At 37.3% G+C, this 14,405-nt stretch overlaps 2 protein-coding genes and 1 non-coding gene across 3 annotated transcripts; 2 read left to right on the top strand and 1 right to left on the bottom strand.

Annotated features, from left to right (window-relative positions):
- Positions 1-2,167: 2,167 nt before the first annotated feature.
- On the top strand, positions 2,168-5,786 carry LOC106095401 (uncharacterized). The gene is made up of 5 exons (XM_059370137.1): positions 2,168-2,254; positions 2,337-2,580; positions 2,651-2,805; positions 2,878-3,312; positions 5,371-5,786. Exons 3-5 carry the CDS (start codon positions 2,696-2,698, stop codon positions 5,690-5,692), a joined length of 867 nt encoding a protein of 288 aa, XP_059226120.1. The 5' UTR covers positions 2,168-2,254; positions 2,337-2,580; positions 2,651-2,695; the 3' UTR covers positions 5,693-5,786.
- A 371-nt stretch (positions 5,787-6,157) lies between these two features.
- On the bottom strand, positions 6,158-6,239 carry Trnas-uga (transfer RNA serine (anticodon UGA)). The gene has a single exon. It is a non-coding gene; the product is annotated as a tRNA-Ser (tRNA).
- Positions 6,240-8,502: 2,263 nt separating this feature from the next.
- LOC106082158 (guanine nucleotide-binding protein subunit beta-like protein 1) lies at positions 8,503-9,986 on the top strand. Its single transcript, XM_013244509.2, has 2 exons — positions 8,503-9,271; positions 9,327-9,986. The coding sequence occupies exons 1-2, from the start codon at positions 8,620-8,622 to the stop codon at positions 9,644-9,646; spliced, it is 972 nt and encodes a 323-aa protein (XP_013099963.2). The 5' UTR covers positions 8,503-8,619; the 3' UTR covers positions 9,647-9,986.
- The last annotated feature ends 4,419 nt before the right edge of the window (positions 9,987-14,405 follow it).

Below are 14,405 nucleotides of genomic sequence, written 5' to 3'. Positions count from 1 at the left end.
TTGGCTACTGAAACAAATGTCTTGTGATAACCCACTAAGTGAATACGTTTGGGCAGTCATGTTATAAATTGGAGGAGCGCAGAAGATCGAGGCGCTTGGAAAACTATTCGGAGTTTGTTGTTGTTGTAGCAGTGTGTTGTACACTGAGACGGCAGCCCTTGCCAATGAAGGACTTCATCGGGTCAACCCGGTATTTACAACCGGCTGCCAAGGGATTGATTCGGAGTTTGTCAATAGATCAGAAGTTCCTGTGACCGCCAACTAAGTAGGTTATGCCAACCAGTGTTGCTGTTTTTGGTAGTTTCCTACCAAATTTGGTAGGATTTTATTCGCTTGGTTGGTTGGTATGCTGACCTCAATTCCAACATATAAGTGCCAAGTTAATTACTGAAAAATCACTGGGGATAACTAAAAATTATTTCACTTCTTGTCGTTTTTGTGTATTCCTTAAGAATTGCAGAATAAAACCATGGTTGTTGAGGAGCCAAATACTGTTAAAAGGCGTCTAACTGCTTCAAATTTCAGCAAAAAGAGCTTAAGTTCTGATATTGACTGTAACTGGTACTTGTGTTAAAGGATCTCTTCCAAATTTGGTTAATTCTGGGTAAGAAATTCGGCTTTTGTAGGTTCAATACCTTCAATCGAAAAACGGGGCATCTGCAGCTGCATACAAATATGGCCAGATCGCGGCAAAAATTGGTAGTGAGCGCTCATTTCTGGTCTTTCAAACTTTTAAATTGGCCTTATCCAAACTCGGTACATTTGTTCTTTGAAATCAGGGCAAAAATACGACTTTTCTATCGGGATAAAGGATGCTATATCAAACCCATAGACCATTTTTGAGCTTTATGCTGTAGACTGATTTCAACAACCAGACGTATAAACATGTCTAGATCGTATGTGACTATAACGGCAATTTAATATGTATACTTTGTAGGTCGAAAATGTATTATTTGATGATGATGAAAATGGTAAACACTTCGGTGATGGGTATAAAAACCACATTTTTGGCTTGTAGAACATTTGGTAAGTTTTGGTCGGGTTTAGTAGGAATTTTCTTAAATTTTGGTAGGAAATAATTTTCTGAGTGGCAACACTGATGTCAACAATATCGTATAAGGCGTCCACTCTACTTAGAAACAAGAGAGACGGCGGCCTAGCCCAGAGATCCCTAATCCTTTTCTGAGAAAACTATGTCCTAAACGTCAACAAGAAAGAAATCCCCGCATCTCTATCTGCCAACAGTACAGGCGAGTGCTAAAAAAAAGCCCAGAGATTCCTATACCTCTTCTGAGAAAACTGTGTCCTTAACGTCAACAAGAAAAAAATCCCCTGGTGAATATAAAATTCCTCCAGGCAGATAGCAGATAGAGATGCGTATCTGCCGGCAGAACAGGCGAGTGCTAAAAGTTAGGGAGCTCCAGGTTCCTGACTCCCTCAGTTTGAGGGCAATCTTCGTTGTCAAACATCCAACATACAGATGAAAAGGTTAAAATTTGTATGACTTTCAGTGCATCTCTCGGGGCACTACTACTTGCCACTGAGATAACCACCGCCACGGTACTTTGAACTTTCTGAATCATCATGGCGAGGACATCCATAGGTGGGTCGAACAACTGCCGTAAATATCCAGTGTACCGTCCTTGACCTAAGATCCCAACTGTTTCCCTTCGAATTGCAAAAGAAGTAAAGCGCATTCAGTCCCCTTGTGACCTTTTCCTCGTTGTTCTGTTCCCTTTGTTGAAGACCTTTGTTGTTTTGCAAATAAAAGAAAGTTTTATTATTGGTCCTTCGACTTGACTTCTTGAGCCCCTAGAAGCCGCAATTGTTACCCGATTATGCTGAAATTTGTGACGTTATTCGGCGACGTCCAACAAACGTGCCAAGTGTTGTCCAAATCGGCCTATAACCTGAAATGGATTCCATATAAGCCTCCCGTTTGGATATCTTGAGGCCCGGAAGCCTTGCAAATCTTGTCAATTTTTAGCTGAATCCATGTTGGTGGGTTCCCAAGACCAAAGCTTTTTTCCACAAAAAAAAAAAAAAAAAAACGATTTCAAAAAAACATGAAATGATTTCTTTTGCTTAAATTTGTAGATTATTCATATCAAACAACAAGTTAGGTTTAACTTATATATCTGACGACGTTTTGGCTGCATGGCTGTTTGGGGAATACGGATATTTAGCCTAACTCTTTTGGGATGAAACATACCGGCATGCAAATGCAAGGCAAAACCGGTTTGAATATTAAAAAGTAAAAACAAGTAACCGTATTAAAAACTTTTTAATTTTTAAATAGTACATGAATTATTCTGGTTTTTTGAATTGTTATTCAGGTTAGGGGTGACTTGTGTGTTAGGAATGACTTGTCGTTCATTAAAACAACGAATTTCACTAAAGTAATTAAAGAACTGGTAACAATGGAGCAATGCATGAACTAGTGTCGAATATTGGCGATAGTATAAATCAAACAAGAACTACTTTTTCAATGGCGCGCGTCGAATGTCCCAGTCTAAACGCATTTTTAAGAAAATTAATGTGAAACCACAAACGTTTTCTTGAATTTTCTAAAACCTGAATGTAATGCAAATCAATTGCAGGAGTCAATTTAAAAATACAAATGGCATTTGTTTATCTACCAATTTTTTAGTCTTTTACTAACGTCTGAAACGTTTAAAACCAAAATCAAATCAAAATGGATCCTTCAAATAATCACAGTTGCATTTATACCAAAGATATAACAAAGAATATCACCTTGTATACAAATGGTCCATTTAAAGGCGAAATTGATGCCAACACTTTGGAGTAAGTTTGCCCACACTTCACGTAAGGCCAAAAGTTCATATGAAGATAAAAAAACGTTTTCATATCATTTAGATTTCGAGAGCCGCGCTGCAAACCTTTGGTCCTATTGATGGCCTGGTTGACGGCCAAGCCAAAGCATAAGAAAAAATATGCCCAAGTATATATAAATTTGGGTTTTGATGTTGTTGTAGTACAGATTACCCTTTGGCAAGGACTATGGCCCACCATAGGCTCCCATGTCATAGCTGGCGAAACCATAAACTTTTTGGAACATAACAAATCCTATACCCCTATTGTGGTACATGGCTTCTCCGCGGGGGCCTATCAAATGGGTGAAATAATGGTACAAATGTCCAAGGACTTGACACGTTATGCACATATCATTGAGCGCATATACTGTCAAATATGGGATAGTGCTGCTGATGTTACAGAAATACCAGAGGGTTTGGCAAAAACGATATTTCCGAAAAATCCAAGCATGCAAAATTTCTTGAGAAAGCACACCAGGTAAGAGAACAAAGTGTGGAACACTCATGGGGAATGAGGTTTCTATAAAAAAGATAATCAAAATCTAATAAAACATTGCATAATAATGTTTTCTATAGGAAATCTTTTTTGTTTACTATAGGAAAACTTTTTTTTGTTTTCTATAGGAAAACTTTAATTCAGCCTGGCTGAATAAGGTTTTCTATAGGAAAACTTTAATTCAGCCTGGCTGAATAAGGTTTTCTATAGGAAAACTTTAATTCAGCCTGGCTGAATAAGGTTTTCTATAGGAAAACTTTAATTCAGCCTGGCTGAATAAGGTTTTCTATAGGAAAACTTTAATTCAGCCTGGCTGAATAAGGTTTTCTATAGGAAAACTTTAATTCAGCCTGGCTGAATAAGGTTTTCTATAGGAAAACTTTAATTCAGCCTGGCTGAATAAGGTTTTCTATAGGAAAACTTTAATTCAGCCTGGCTGAATAAGGTTTTCTATAGGAAAACTTTAATTCAGCCTGGCTGAATAAGGTTTTCTATAGGAAAACTTTAATTCAGCCTGGCTGAATAAGGTTTTCTATAGGAAAACTTTAATTTAGCCTGGCTGAATAAGGTTTTCTATAGGAAAACTTTAATTCAGCCTGGCTGAATAAGGTTTTCTATAGGAAAACTTTAATTCAGCCTGGCTGAATAAGGTTTTCTATAGGAAAACTTTAATTCAGCCTGGCTGAATAAGGTTTTCTATAGGAAAACTTTAATTCAGCCTGGCTGAATAAGGTTTTCTATAGGAAAACTTTAATTCAGCCTGGCTGAATAAGGTTTTCTATAGGAAAACTTTAATTCAGCCTGGCTGAATAAGGTTTTCTATAGGAAAACTTTAATTCAGCCTGGCTGAATAAGGTTTTCTATAGGAAAACTTTAATTCAGCCTGGCTGAATAAGGTTTTCTATAGGAAAACTTTAATTCAGCCTGGCTGAATAAGGTTTTCTATAGGAAAACTTTAATTCAGCCTGGCTGAATAAGGTTTTCTATAGGAAAACTTTAATTCAGCCTGGCTGAATAAGGTTTTCTATAGGAAAACTTTAATTCAGCCTGGCTGAATAAGGTTTTCTATAGGAAAACTTTAATTCAGCCTGGCTGAATAAGGTTTTCTATAGGAAAACTTTAATTCAGCCTGGCTGAATAAGGTTTTCTATAGGAAAACTTTAATTCAGCCTGGCTGAATAAGGTTTTCTATAGGAAAACTTTAATTCAGCCTGGCTGAATAAGGTTTTCTATAGGAAAACTTTAATTCAGCCTGACTGAATAAGGTTTTCTATAGGAAAACTTTAATTCAGCCTGGCTGAATAAGGTTTTCTATAGGAAAACTTTAATTCAGCCTGGCTGAATAAGGTTTTCTATAGGAAAACTTTAATTCAGCCTGGCTGAATAAGGTTTTCTATAGGAAAACTTTAATTCAGCCTGGCTGAATAAGGTTTTCTATAGGAAAACTTTAATTCAGCCTGGCTGAATAAGGTTTTCTATAGGAAAACTTTAATTCAGCCTGGCTGAATAAGGTTTTCTATAGGAAAACTTTAATTCAGCCTGGCTGAATAAGGTTTTCTATAGGAAAACTTTAATTCAGCCTGGCTGAATAAGGGTTTCTATAGGAAAACTTTAATTCAGCCTGGCTGAATAAGGTTTTCTATAGAAAAACTTTAATTCAGCCTGGCTGAATAAGGTTTTCTATAGGAAAACTTTAATTCAGCCTGGCTGAATAAGGTTTTCTATAGGAAAACTTTAATTCAGCCTGGCTGAATAAGGTTTTCTATAGGAAAACTTTAATTAAGCCTGGCTGAATAAGGTTTTCTATAGGAAAACTTTAATTAAGCCTGGCTGAATAAGGTTTTCTATAGGAAAACTTTAATTCAACCTGGCTGAATAAGGTTTTCTATAGGAAAACTTTAATTCAGCCTGGCTGAATAAGGTTTTCTATAGGAAAGTAATAATTAGAAAGTAATAACTAATGGTTACTCTATTTTTTACTCAATAAAAAAAGCAAAAGTCGATAGTTCAATTTACAGATTAATCGCACTTTCTTTTTAGCTCTTATTTAAGAACATTCTACAATGAGGCAACTATCCATTATGAGCGCTCCAGTGAAATGTTTCACAACACTCTATTAAAGAAACCCGCACTTGTCTTTGTTTCTGAAAACGACCTCATTGGTCCACCCTCTTCAAGTCTGGCGGTGCGTAAGAAATGGGAACGAGCCAATATTAAAGTTACCATAAAAATTTGGAAAAATTCTTTACATGCTGGCCATATACTTAAACATCGGGAGGAATATTTGCATATGCTTTTTCAACATTTAAAAGATTCTGGAGTTTTAGATATTTCGGCGGATGGAGTTCATTCAAAATTGTGATAGCCTAGAGGATATCAGTGTACAAAACATTATTTATTTTCATTTAGTTATACATATACAATAATTTAAGTTACATATATAATTTATTATTAGAAAAATCAATAATACGTACCAATAATTTCTAATGAAATATCTATACATTTTTCAAATGAATGCTATTAGATGAATAGGATTTCCAATGGAGATAATAAATCAGAAGGCCTATAGAAAGTTTTTCTATATTTTTCAGCAAGGCTGCATGAACGTTATCCTAAATGTACAAGAGTACTCTTATAGGTTACTGTTAGGAGACAGAGATTCTATTGCAATCATTAGATAAACTTCTTTATTGTTGTTGAGAATTTCCTTAGAAAAGTTTTTATATAAATTTTATATTGATACCTTAAATAACAGAGAACTGAATAATATAAACTTTAATAAACATTAAAAGTCTTGTATAAATTAAATTTATAAAAAAAAACTACTCGCTGCGGACAGGATTCGAACCTGTGCGGGTAGAACCCAATGGATTTCAAGTCCATCTCCTTAACCACTCGGACACCGCAGCCATACTTCACCGGCTGTCTATTTTTGCATTTAAGACAGCTGTTGTGCATAGATTGTAGAGATTATATGAATAACGACTACCCAAGTAACGGTTTAATTTCGGGTGCAGGGAAATTGCCAGCAGTAGATTGGGAATTTTCAAACAGCTGTTCAAATCATACATGGGCTTTGATACAAGAAGACTAGTCTTAATACGATTTATAGTTTAAAATGCAAATCTCAATTAGAAAAAGAAACAAATCCGCTTTCCGCACGTGTCTTGTTTAGTGAGCGAAACTAATGCTAGTATAACACGATGTATTTATGTATGTGTTCGGATTCCCTGAATAAGGTTAAGCCAAGCGATCAGCCGATATCATTTTTTGGCAGTACTTGGCATTGAGGGATGTCAATTTGTTCTCTTCTTACTCTCATTGTTTGTTTACGTTTTCTCCTATTTGATGACATTTTCAATCGGCAGATTTGACATCCCTACTGATGTTTTTAGGGTCTATTCACTTTGTTTTCGCAAGTGACTTAACCTTCTATTCCTGTGAATCCTGTGTATTTTTTTGAGTCTTCTTTTATTCTATTTTCGTTCATATATGAATGCTATTATCGATAACTTTATAATGGACTTGGAGCTATTGTAGTCTCATTCTAAAGCCTAGTACTGACTTCATGCACAGCGAAAATGCCTATTAAATTATTGCAAAATCTGACGAACTCTTTTATTTGTCAGAACACAAACAAAAGTCAAACTTCAACACATTACAAAGACAACAGTTGAATCAGAGTCTATTCGGCCCATTTTGTGAGCATTTAATTACATTTGCTATTAAAATTGTGCAAAATTTATCCTGATGCAGCGACATATCGCTACTATTTTGCTCATAAAAGGTGGTCTCATGCGAACAGCTGTTAGCAGCCGGCCAGGTTTTACGGTATTAATATGTCAGATTTTTCTTTGCATTCTCTTTGTTGTTATCTTCTTTCTCGCATAAACTCTGCTCATGTACGCATACGTAAGCACACACGCACACAAATTTCGTTGTGTGCATTGGCAAAACGTTGATCAGCTTGATGACAAGATGGCGGATTGCACCATATGATTTGTAGTTGTTGTACAAATGAGACTACATTTAATTGTTTCGCTATGCTGCTTGCCAAGAGACGATAAATCAACTTTGCAGTCTTTTTTCAAAATGTTGTGACTGTGGAGCCAAAGGTTATAGTTACTTTTATTGTTTTTTTTTATTAAGGTTTAGATTCAGCTACGTCTTAAAAATTACCCAAGTTATGTTATCGATGTAATATATTTGTGGGCCTTATAAGCTTCATATTACAAAGAATGGTTAGTAATAATATTAAGTGCACTATCTGTCAAAATCAGTGGTTAGTGCAACTCTGATCTTGTGTATGTTACTAGTTCCTTCCATTTTTCGTTGTTTGTGTGTGTTGTGGTTTTTAACTATAATACACACACAACCAAAACTCGTTGACAGATAGTGAACTTCGCGAGAAAAATTTGTGCTCAGCTGTTGACGGTACACTACCTGTTAAAAATTTTATGATGATAGCATATACTTTTAAGGAAATTGTTTCATAAGTTATGAGGGAATGTCCTACTCAATGCTTTGCATTAAAATCTATTATCGAAAAAAGTAATCCGCGAAAAAAATCGCTAAAAGCATTTCAGCAACAAAACAGTGATTTAATTTAGGCAAATTTATACAGGAAGTACTTAGCCCAACAACAACGAAATCAACTATACAACCCTGTGGCGATGGTGGCACATATTACCACTAGGCTGTCAAATTTCTTGACACTTTCTAATTGACATTCTAGTTTTTATTTGCAATATCATGTGTAGCATCCACAATATCAAAATATTTATGATTTAAAACATGTAAATTATAAATTGAAACATAGAAAGTGTGGAAAAAGCAACAAAATGTGATAAACTTTTAAAATCCAAACAAAGTATTTGACGTTTAAGTGGGATTTGGATACAACTCTGAAATTGGAAAAATCCATCAGCTGGGCTATTGACTTTACCTTGTATAAATTTGCCTAGGTTGTATTGATGCAAATACAAATATAAAACACATTTGAAGAAAATAAGTTGTAAAACAAAGGCATTTGCCAATCAAGGTAGTTTCGTTGGGGGTAGATTTTTGTTGTTGTTCTACCTTTTAATTGTACTATGCCGTCCTCATAACGTTGTACGACAAAATTTTAGTATATTAGTATTTAATATATTAACGCCCATGAAAAAAATTAGTGTGGCAACACCATTACATCATATGTTTTGGTTAGGTGCCCAAAAAATAAGCGTGCCTCAATAATAAAAAAATAATAGAAAAAATATTGTAAAAACGCAAAAAAATACTTAAACGAAAATGGCTGTTCTACCTCCCGATCCTGTATTTACGCTTCGATGTGCTGAAATGGGACCCGTGAATTCATTATGCTTCCATCAAAATGAACGTCTATTGGCCGGCACAACCAAAGGAAAAATTTTCTTATGGGATCTACAAACAAACCGGTCGAGCCTGCATTTTGAAATTGGCCAAGAGCCTATTACAGCGCTGCATCACACCGACGATATATTGATATCCCAGGAGAAGGGGGGCACCATTACACTATGGAGTATGACGAACACAGGCTATAAACGTGAAGTTGTCATACCGGCAAATTATGTGGGCTATTGCCGTTCGGTTCTTTATAGCAATGCAAGTAGCAACGACGACCACATGTTATTCTATCCCTGCGATGAAAATTCCATTGGGGTATTACACACCAATGATGCTGAAAATTCCGCACAAATGCTAATTCCCGATGATGCCCAGTTACCCAAATTAGGGACTGTAAACTGTTTTAAACCTTTTGAACATGCCTCACAACTATTTTGCCTAGCGGGCTATGAAAGTGGTCATTTTGTGACCTGGGATCTTAGTTCGGGCATGATAGTTGACATTGCACAAGTTGAGGCAGATCCCATGGCAGTGGATTATGATGCCTTGACAAATAGAGGAGTTATTGGTGGACCGGGTAAGCTATAGGAGCAATATACATAGTTTTTTTATACATATATTTTTCTTTAAAGGCGATAAAGTAACAACATTCTCCTTTCAAAGGCAATCAATGAGATTTCAGCGATCATCAGATATAGCCCTTAAGAATTCCGGACTCAATTGTATACGAATACGTAATGATCAAAAAGTTTTTTGTTCCGGAGGTTGGGATGGTAGAGTGCGAATATTTTCCTGGAAAAGTCTGCGACCATTGGCTGTTCTAACGGAACACAAATCGGGTGCCATAATGGATATTGCCTATTCAACGGGGCCAGTGTTGCAATGGAAAGCACCCATAATGGCAGTGGCTGGAATGGACAGCCAGATTTCCTTATGGAATCTATACAATTGAAAAGCCGCCACCACTTGTTTTTTTATGCACACACTGTAATTATCTATCTAATCTATAGTTTACCTCATTAACATATAATGAAATACATACATATATAATATGGAAGGGCGTTGCAAGGTGGCAGCCGCAGAAGAAAAGAAATATGCACCCAGTTTTTACAGATATCCGCAAATTACGTTACAGTAATGATCTTTTTTTTTTTCTTATATCAATTTCGAATAAGCGAATATTGAGTATTCTGTTTGTTGCAGTGCTACAAAAAATTGTATACAATACATGTTTTTACTTTAATTTTACATATTACTGAAATTATTTTAATAAATATTTTATTTTAAACGTTTATTTTAGAGTTGATTTGCAATTAACTTATAATTTAAAAAAATTGTTTTTAAGAATACCAGGACAAGCCATGCTCGATTAATTTGTCTGGGAAATAGTGAAACATCAAGATTTTCCATTTACAATCAAATTTCAATGGGATTTTGTATAGATAAGTAGTTTGATGATAAAAGCTTCTATCCGATATAAACAATGGAAGTAAAGGCCAGTGGGATTCTCTAAGCCGAGTAAATGCAGGGGATAAGGTATTATTCGAATAAGATTGTTGACTATTTTTGGTTAAGAAGTAAAATTAGGAGATTCGTTTGTTTGCAAACTATATTGGGTTTTGAACGGAATTGGAACATTCTTGGAATGGATGTTAGAGGTCATAATAGAAATCATCGTGCAAAATTTCATTCGAATCGGGTAAGAATTGCGCCCTCTATAGGGTAAAGAAGTAAAACCGGGAAATCGGCTTAAATGGGGCTTTAATGGTCGATTGGCCTACGTAAAATTTTAACAGATCCAAATTAATCAGAAGTACTTGAGCAAAATTTCAAGTGGCTAGTTTTGCTCGTTCGAAAGTTAGCGTGCTTTTAAAAGCCGGCCGCATATGGCTTTCGAGGTTTTACAAACAATAACTTTAGTACACTCCCATCGTATGATGGAGGATATATAAATTAGGGGAGGGGAGGTTAAGCTAAACCAAGACTACTTAGACAAATTCTGTAAGGGTTCTGAAATCATTAGTTTTAACATGAACTCGCTGAATTGAAAATGGATGATTGCATTGTTTTATGTACAGTGAGTGACAAAACAAAGTCTACAAAATCGATTGTTAAGGTTTTATTTCAGCCTTTATTTACTAAATAGGTATATAAATATGCGAAAGTAAAGCAATTACTTTTTGGAACAAAGTTCTGTTTAGTGATTAAAGGGACGTTTGGTCAGAAAACTCCGGTACAAGAATAGCTTTTGTTTACTTTATTTTGTTCATTGTATACAGAAACAAACATGTCAATCCCATGGCAGCCGGTTGTACTTACCGGATTGATACGATGAAGTTCTTTGTCGGCAAAGGCTGACGCTTCAGTGTACAACACGCTGCTACAACAACAACAAAAACCATGCCACTGCCAAACCGCGACACGGTATAACTCGGTCTATCAACGGTACATACATACATGTATGTACGGTATAACTGGACAACGCAAAGATTGGAACTTTCGGCCTATGGAATGAAACGATTTTGGTCATCTATAAGAGCTTGATAAGCATCGCTACCTCCACAAGTGAATATGTTGCTACTTTAACAACTGATCGGTAGATCGCATTATATATGAGCTATATGAGTTAATAGACCGATTTGACCCACACTTACCACGAATGTTGAAGAGCATTATGGAACTCTACCTGCAAAATTTTACAACAATTACAGCTTCCAAAGGCTCAACAACTCTAATGGGAAGAGAGGTTTACATGGGAGGTATATCAGGTTATATACCGATTTGGAACCTATTTAGCAGCCAAATTGGATAACAATTGCGGCTTCCATGGGCTCAAGATGTAAAATCAGGAGATTGGATTATATGGGAGCTATATCAGGTTATAGACATTTTTTGACCATACCTACCACGGATGTTAGAAGTCATGAAGAAACACTACATGCAAAGTTTTAGCCATATCTTATAATAATAATTGCGTCTTCTAGGGGCCATGAAGTACAATTTTTTTATTGGAGCGATATCTCAATCTGAACCGATAAGGTCCACATGCAGTCACCAACGGTTTACATCAATAACAAAATTTCAAGCGAATATTTTTATCGTTCCACCGCTATCGAGATTCCTACATGGCTAGATCGACAAAGAATGTCAAGACCAACAGGAATTTATATACTTGATGGGAGCGCAGATATATATTTTGAGGTGGAACAAGCGAAATGAGTAGATTAGTATACCTGCATTCTATGATAGAGGGTATACAAATATGTTATTTTCTGGAATAAAGTTCTGCTTAGCTATAAAAATGTGAAGTATTTTTATGAAGTCAGAAAACCACTGTAAAAGTATTTATGTTGACGCTCACTGTATACTAAACATACAATGAGTGGCAGGCATTGCTGACCTACACTAAATACCGGCCCGGGATAGCTGTGAGCGCCACACAGGTTGGGACTTTGAGGTCCGATCTGTGTGGTGTTCATCGCTGTCACGAGGAGCTTAGCTGCATGCTACCGGCCGAATCCACAGGTTGTGAATAGTGGAATGCTCCTTACAGAGTAGCTGCAACGGCACCCGCAGACTTTCAGTTTTAGAAGGCGGAGAGTCTCAGTGAAAGGCCGGCTCTTGCATAAATACTCATTGCTTATGATGCACAATAAGACAAGGCGAGTTAGTGGGGCCTTTAAATAACCAATAACAGGCGATCAGTGCTTTGGACTGTGACGAGCTTGCTCACTTAAGAGTTCGACGAGGATCGTAAACACAACAAACTACCCTAATTAAAACTGGGTATAGTAAATCTACCGTTCCCATAGCAATCGGGTCTTTGCACCGAAATGACCTTTCTCCCAGAAGAGAGCTATCCAAGGAACGCAATACCCACATGCAAGTATGTCGCTACAACTAAAATAACGTAGTAATTCTCCTTTTTCTATAAATAAACCATTCAAATTTCTTACATCTGCCAATCCAGAAGAGAGCTAGTCAAGGAACGCTATCCCCACTTGCAAGTATGTCGCCACAACTACAATAACGTAGTAATTCTACTTTTTCTATACATAAGCTATTTAAATTGCTTACCTCTGCTTATCCATTTCACCTTTGTTTTCCATCCACTTTGGCATTGTCCTTCCAAAAGTTTTTTCACCACTCACTTCTGTGAACACATTTCAGACAATTAAAAGACACAATTCAGTTTTTCCAAAATAACGTCTACACACTTTGGTTTCTCTAAAGTATAATAATTTTCTTTTTTGGCGCGAAAGAAAAGCTTTCTTAACATAACGCACACAAATGAAAGCCGCAGCACAGAGATGTATTTTATAAGGGTGTTACACAATTGTAAGTGCAGTGCATATACCTTATAACAACTCAGGGTACACCAAGCCAAGGTAGGGCTAAGTGTTTTGTTTAACTTTTTATGTACACATATATTTTTTATGCTATTTACACAAATTGGGTTGTTCTATTTATCATTCTCGGATTCGCTAGCTTGTAGATATATAAAACGCTCTTCCCAAATATCAACAAAACAGAAAAATAAGTTAGAGTGAATGGGTAGTCCACCCCGAAAGGTGAGTTCACTCGGAACCCAGTTCTGCTCATTGCGACACAATGGTAGGTTAGGTTGAAAAGAGGTTGCTGATATTAATGCGCCCATACCACTATGGGCATACATTTAAGCCTGGCACGGGATAGCGGTGAGCACCACACAGGCTGGAACATTGAGGTCCGATCTGTGTGGTGTTCATTGCTATTACGAAAGGCTTAGATTTGGGCTATCGGGGGAGTCCACAGGTGGAATGCTCCATACGGAGTAGCTGAAACGGCAGTCGCGACAATCAGCTGAGAACCTCAGTGAGAGGTCGGGCGGCGCCGGCTCTTGGACAAACACTGAGTGCCTATGATGCTCGATATGACAAGGCGAGTTAACGGCGGCTTTAAATAGCCAATGGCTAATCTGTTCCTGCGGCGATCGGTCCTTTGGGCCGGCACGAGCTTGCTCACCTACGGGAGCTTGGCGAAGGGGAGTCAGGGAACAGTATAAGAATGTAATAGGAAGCAAGCGCCTATCCATCACGACAGCACGGGAGTGCTTTCCCGAAATATCGGCCCATACTCACTCAAGTATTCACTCTCCAAGTGCCAAGCAATAATACCCCATGTTTAAGCGTGCATGACCGTGAGCTCAGGATTTTATCTCGTCTCAACAAACCCGTCTTATTCACGTATGTAAGGAGCCTTCACAGAGACACATCTGCAAGATCACAGAAAATCAGCCTCCCTAGGTGGGAAAGCCTATACTTCTGAAGACTCGGGCATAAGCAGAGCAGTTGTTCCATCGTCTCATCCTCATTAATGCAGGGTCCGCGTAATCGCGCGGCCTATTGCACAGTGCCCGGTTGTTACACTTGTAATCGTACTCAGTTACCCTTTATCAAGGGCCGACAATTCTCCCGTCTTCTTTTAGCAGATAGCTGGCCAAGCACCGTAGTCGAAGCACCGCAGAGTGAAACAGGGAGTTCCCCAAGGTGGGGTGATATCTCCGGCACTGTTCAACGGCATAGAGATCGTATCATATGCGGACGATAGGTTGAACATCTACCTCAACAAACTTTCCTCATATTTCGCTACAAGAAATCTGAAGATATCCACCACCAAATCTTCAGCCACATTGTTCACTGCTAATACGCTTGAGGTGAATACTGAGCTGA

The sequence above is a fragment of the Stomoxys calcitrans genome, chromosome 5 (genome assembly GCF_963082655.1).
Source record: "Stomoxys calcitrans chromosome 5, idStoCalc2.1, whole genome shotgun sequence".
NCBI lineage: Eukaryota > Metazoa > Arthropoda > Insecta > Diptera > Muscidae > Stomoxys > Stomoxys calcitrans.
The sequence above is the reverse complement of the archived record's forward strand: the minus strand, read 5'-3'. Positions and strand labels throughout refer to the sequence as shown.